The following is a 6,237-nucleotide window of genomic DNA, read 5'->3' on the forward strand; positions in this document are numbered from 1 at the left end:
TGCTGGTGGCGGCTGCACAAATGAAAAACCCTAGCCACCTGAGATTTCAGGAGAGGAGATGCGCACGTGTTAAACTTTGCACTCTTTGAATTGAGACAAAGTTTATATGATTTTCTTTTGGGAGCGGAGGGGGTATGCTGCAATGCAAAAAGGTGGTGAAATAAATTTTACAGTACCATGTGAGAAAATTTTACGTTCTGAGTTTTCTCTTACTCAACAATATCTGTCTGCTATTCATGGCAGTTTACAATCGTAAAAATTCCAAAACATATAAACATCAATTAAACATAAGTGAGCGCGCAGACAACAAAATGTTTTGCCTAAGTTACAACACACCCTTAGATCCCACACGACATCATTGTACAATGTTGAAAACATCTAATAGGAAAGAATAGGGGCAAGCAATTTTGTGTCCAAACATACAGTTTACAATGCTTGAGACTGAAAGTAATACTACTCGTATATCACAACCTGACACCTAAGTTATAGTGACACACAACACACAACCATGATGGTACACGGTCTAAACTGCATTGTGGAAAGTGTTCGCTTGCTAGAAGCTTCCATAATCCGGTCCGGGAAATAGATTGGCGCTAGGCTCCGGTTCAGGGATAAATATCATCGTGCCATGTCGATGGTCCAACAGCATGGTTAGGTGGATTCTCAGAGTAATGGATGGCATGCATGCTTTCTTGGACTTGAGTAGGAACAAATAATTGTGGTAGAAGGTTGTGCTGAACAGACGTTGATGCCTGTATGACACCTCCGCCATCCATGGACATGGGAGCTTGCATCTGGCTATGGATGTTCACTTGACCTGATCCTGGAATTGGGAGAGTAAAATGTGAGTCATCTATCAGGTTTATTCAGGTTTGTTCATGGTTCATGCAGAGACCGATTGCTCACTTTCGTAGGGCCAGTGTAGCAATTCACCAGTGAAAATTGTAGGTTGCTGCTGACCAACTGGTAGAATACTTTCTCCTGAAAAAAGGCCAAAATGAGCATAAGTCACTGAAACTGCAAGGAGTCCATGAGGAAACAGAGGATAAAGAGATAAGAGGGGAACAAAGCAGCAACAACTATGTACCTTGGAAATAATGTGTGTTAACTGTGCTCTGATCACCATGAATATACTCATTCTGGTGAGATGGTTCAGTGATATTGTTGATCCTATCCTGCAACTGGTTTTCATTTGCTGCAGTTCCTCAAAAAGACCAATTTAAGCTCCATAGTTCAGGCCATCGCATAGTCAGAAATTTTAAGACATGGGAAGGGTAAGAAAACGTGTATCTAACGTTGAAGCGCGACATCCGGCCCAAGAATGAATGCTGCATCCAGAGTAGAATGTGTGCTAGAGGGAACTTGTTCAGGAAGATTGCCATTCATCACATAGTCAAACGGAAGGATGTCCAACTGACCGCGCGCACACTCTTTCAACTCATACGCTTGAGCCTGCGATGAGAAAATGATATCTTCAACTTGTTTGACTTCCACATATGGTCCAAATATTAGATGAATATGGTGAGAATGTACCTTCTTAGCCGGATCAAAATTGTCCCGTGAAACGTAAACACCATAAAAAATTGCTCCAACAAGATCATGCACGCAATTGAAGAAGATCACCACATTCCCCTCTACACTGTGATATGCTTTGAGCTCAGGCCTGTCTGCGAGGCAGCATTCCCTGGCATGCTTAACCATTCTTTCCCAAGCGTTACTGCGCTTCTTGATCTCGAGGACCTATATGTAAAGAAATCGAAACGACAACATTATTCACCATGAGAAAATAGCACAACAACTTCTAAAGAGAATGAGAAAAACAATTTTAGGGAAGATTTTATACCATTTCACGGAGCACGTCTGCGTCCTTATTCAAAGCCTTCAAGAAGTCCTCCACTGTGAAGATATGAACATTCTTAAGCCTCCTGTGGTAAATTCCATCTCTGGAGATTTCTTCCAGGCGATAGACTTCATCGTCCAATCTTGGAGGGTGTCTCTTCTCATTTGCTGAAGCAAACAATGATTAAAAAGGAAACTGTAATGTGAGTCCAATGGAAACAAAGAACATGCTGACTAGCAACAAAAGTCTTTTACCTTCATTCCTACGATCCAGCACAGTGACCGGCTCCATGACAGCTTCCTGGACTCGAATACCACCGATCTTCCTGTTCATGCACACTCTTCCTCCGACGATGAACTTCCTACTGGGAGTCCTGGATGATCCTTCTCTGAAGCGGATTTTTCCCAATGATGCCTCCCCATTGTTCAACCACGCACTGCAATCGCCCCCCAGCACTGACCCTTGCCTGTGCCGGCCTTGCGCTATGTGGCTGTTGAACTCCTCTTCAGTCCAGCTCTCCTGACCGTCACTGCAGAAGTCGCCACGGAGAACCAGGATCTCAACTTTCGCCTTCGAAAGCGGGCCTTCATTGATCATTTTTTCACCATCAAAGACGCCAACCCTGATAGCCGCATTGCTCTGAGATGTTATAATCTTGTCTGTGTAAATTGGAGTCCTGAGGCCATCCAGGAAACGCAGGCGAATGTTGGCATTCGGTTCACTCAAAGTGGCACCCTCCTGATATGGTTCTGATCTGAAACAGGAACATGAATGACATTGTGATGTAGTTGTTGTTCAGTTGGCATTTTTTAATTTAACATCCACATACTACTTTGTTCCTATAGAGCAGCATCGGATAGGTACTGCTATGTGACAATGCGAGAACTGAAACTAAAATATATATAATCAATGGTATTTTGATTATTGTACATTTGTAGAATACTATTTATTAAATATGGATAGCATGCATGGTGCATGTTAAGGTGAATCTTTTCCCATGCATAATGGCACGGTGAGTTGACATAGTTGCATGTTGATAGAATTAGAGTTAGTGGGGATCAACTATGTAGGTATAGAATGATAACTCACCAAAAGGCTAGACAGTGGATATTTAACATTTCAACATGAGACTAAGTATGACGGAGGAAACTATCGAGCATTGCAATTGCAGATCTGTTACCTTGGGTATTTATCGGCGTGTCTATTGGAATGCAAACGTGCCAATTTCTTCTGCAATTTTTACATGACAAATACAGTGTGAGCAACAAATATATTATACTATCAAATAAGGATGAACATGCAAAGAAATTATTTTAAAGAATATGAATCTAACCACTTCATGGCTCATGCTCTCCACTTTCTCCTCTAAATTTTCCAATTTGCTAAGACCAAAGATAGCAAAATTAGAAAAAGAAGCACGGGTAAGCCTTTTATTTATCCTAAAAGTAAATAACAACAAAACACGCAAAGCTTGCATATTTTCATTGAGAAAGTACGGCAAGCTGAAGAAATCATGGAAATACATCAAGACATAAAAGGATATAACTATACTTAATAAGTTACTTGTTCGGTTTTTATGCCCTTTCACATGTTGACAAGGTCTCCAATGTACACCCTTGATTATTCAAAAAATAAAGAGCTGGCTTAATCTTTATCTTTATTTGCAAGTGATTCCTAAGGCCTGGGATGTAGTATCACACACTGATACTCCCCATTGTGACCAGCCTAACAAGAGGGGGTAGTGTATTGGCTCCCCATAACTGCCTCTATTTTGTTGTGGGCGATCTTTTATGGGTTTTCATTTCCATATGAGTTTCGTGTGTTTTCTTTCTTTTTTGTCCATCTCTACTTTAATTTTTTTTATTAATTTGTATAGTCCTAATCTTTTAAGAAATCATTTTAATTTTGTTTTTTATTTTTTATGTGCCATTTTGTTTGTTGATTTTCAATGTCACCTTTTTATCTTCTATTTTATTTTCAAGCATGATTATTTGTTTTATATTTTTTTATTTTTCTTAATTATGTATCATGTTTTTGCTTGTTTCTATTTCCTTTTGTACTTTTCATGCGTTGCACCTCATAATTCCAATTAATAATTTTTCACTATATGAACTTTACCATCTCTAGTGGAATATGTGGCATTTTAACTAGTTACATGATTTTTTTCTTAATACATGAATATATTTTAAAAAATGGTACAATTGTTTTTATCAAAGTAATATTACATGTGGCAAAATCAACATTTTTTATATAAACATATTTAGATTAGAACAATTATGAGAACATTCTCTTTGAAAAACAAGAACTTTTTTTTAATAGATGGTTGAACATATTTCAAAGTATTGTATGTACGAAACATTTTTCAAAAATTCATTTTTATAAGTGATATTTTTATTGCCAAAGCTAAATGCTATGAAACACAGGAAGAAAATCTTAGTGGAAAGTCAAGTCCATAATTAAACACTTGCTCTCTTTTTTCGAACCGTGCTTATCCCCTTTTCATTAAAGATATAACAGAAATACACCAAATCCAGAGTTTAATAGGAGATGGGAAAGAAGAGGAAAGCGAGCTCGAGCACTACTAGGAAACCCACTGCACACGCTCGGCAAAAACCTAACAACACCCGAACAAGCAAGACTAGACTATTACAGCATAATCCGACCACTGCTAGACCTATTACAGCGTAATTAAACAGTTGCTAGAAGATAGTAATGAGAAACGGCTGCCATATCTTTCGAAACGAAAATTTGAACACAAGAGCATAACAGAGAAATGATCCTTACCGCATCATAAGAGCCTGAACCTTCTGAATCCCTTCCATCTTCCTCTGAACCTATACAAGCACAAAGAAAGAAAGAAAATTATCATTGGCACCCGGTGAAGTACTAGTGGTTACAAAATTCCAGCAAAAACGGGTACTCGTGCACACGCGCGCGCGCGCTCACCATGCGACCAATCTGGGAGATGCTTTCCGTCACCGTGATCCCGTCGCTCCTGCACGCACAGATTCGCGGGGAAAGAAGAGTTAGAAATCAAGAAACGGAGCTCGACGCGCACCCGATGGATTGAGATGAAATGTCGAGCGGGCAGATGGGGATGGAGGCACGCACATTCGCAGTAGAAAGAGCACGACGAGCACGGTCCGCCGCATGAGCCGCGTCCCCGGCGAGGCCGGCGATGTCGGCGCACGCCAGCCGGCGGCGTTGGCTTTGGCGACCCCGACGCGCAGGCGCTTCGCCTCCTCCCGGCCTGCGCCGGCGCCCGTCAGGGCCAGCTGCCTCTTCGGCGGCGCCATGGCACCGACGAATCGTTCCTCTCTCTCACACACACACTCTCTGGTACCAAGTTCTTGCACGATAGCAGCGGCGGGAGGAACAGGAAGGGGGGTAATGGGCTTGTCTCCTGTCGAAGAGGAAGAAAATGGATCGGCGCCGTTCAGCTCACGCCACCACTGGGTTTTATGGGCGGCCATTGAGATGTAGAGCACGACGTGGAGGATTAAGGATAATTGTTTTACTGTCCGCTGTGCGTGTTTCGACGGATTTGGTAGGTGAGAGCTCGAGGGGGGACGACTGAGGAGCAAGTCAAGCACTCAAGCAGCCCCACTTCACTTCACTCGCCTTCTTGCTGCCGCGGGCGGCCGAAAGCGCGGGGAGTCTCGCTTGTTTCGTCCGTGGACGGCTGGACGCGCATGATTCCCTCCCTACCCGCGGCGAAGTCCGGAGACACGTACGTACGAGAAAACCGATCGATGCGGCGATGCCGCCCTCAATTTCTCTCTCTTGAGTCTTGCAAGATTCCTCTATCTCGCCCTTACGTTTCTTCTTCCTTTTTTCTCCTTTTTTGATGAAATTCGTGTTCCTTGGCTGTAACATTTTTTTAGCGGTTTTGCTATTTTTCAGGTACAGAATTTTTTTTGTGGCGCCAGTCACTTTTTCCTTCTTTCGAAGTGCACGAGATGGGAAGGCCGAACCTCGCTGGAGAAGGCCCAGCCCTATTATCTATCTTAGGGGGAAGTCATAGCCTTATTATCTTTCTTAAGGGGAAGCCACGACCCCATTTACTATCTTAGTGGTGGAGGTGCAGGGGGTCGATGGAGTTTTTCATAGATGGTGCAGGGCTTAGAGGGATGGCCGGGGAGGTGGCCAGCAACGGCGGTGGGGGGAGGTTGAGGGTAGGGCGGGGCGGTGAGGCGGTGCGCAGTAGCGCCCGTCGACCACGGGGGTGGAGGCAGACGGATGGGGCGGGGTAGGCTGCGGGAAGGAGGAACCATCGTGCGGGGGGAAGAAGATGTGGGAGAAAGAAGTTGAACATGCCACAACATGATTGAGGCAGTTGGATATTGATCAGATGGTCAGGAAAGAAAGTGACTGATAGCATGCGATTTGCCGTGAAG

The 6,237-nt window shown here is 43.3% G+C and overlaps 1 protein-coding gene across 2 annotated transcripts; it reads right to left on the bottom strand.

Annotated features, from left to right (window-relative positions):
- Positions 1 to 259: 259 nt before the first annotated feature.
- Positions 260 to 5,587, bottom strand: LOC109755706 (calmodulin-binding protein 60 D). Of its 2 annotated transcripts, none has more exons than XM_020314600.4 (12): positions 4,952 to 5,587; positions 4,787 to 4,835; positions 4,625 to 4,674; positions 3,174 to 3,222; positions 3,021 to 3,070; positions 2,095 to 2,594; positions 1,844 to 2,007; positions 1,534 to 1,740; positions 1,296 to 1,452; positions 1,088 to 1,195; positions 907 to 981; positions 260 to 823 (listed from the first exon to the last, which is right to left on the bottom strand). In XM_020314600.4, the coding sequence occupies exons 1-12, from the start codon at positions 5,311 to 5,313 to the stop codon at positions 606 to 608; spliced, it is 1,989 nt and encodes a 662-aa protein (XP_020170189.1). In that variant the 5' UTR covers positions 5,314 to 5,587; the 3' UTR covers positions 260 to 605. The 2 variants fall into 2 exon arrangements, with proteins under 2 accessions (XP_020170189.1, XP_020170190.1); XM_020314601.4 differs by having other exon boundaries at positions 896 to 981; positions 4,952 to 5,409.
- Positions 5,588 to 6,237: the final 650 nt, after the last annotated feature.

This window comes from Aegilops tauschii, chromosome 5 (assembly GCF_002575655.3).
Source record: "Aegilops tauschii subsp. strangulata cultivar AL8/78 chromosome 5, Aet v6.0, whole genome shotgun sequence".
Lineage (NCBI taxonomy): Eukaryota > Viridiplantae > Streptophyta > Magnoliopsida > Poales > Poaceae > Aegilops > Aegilops tauschii.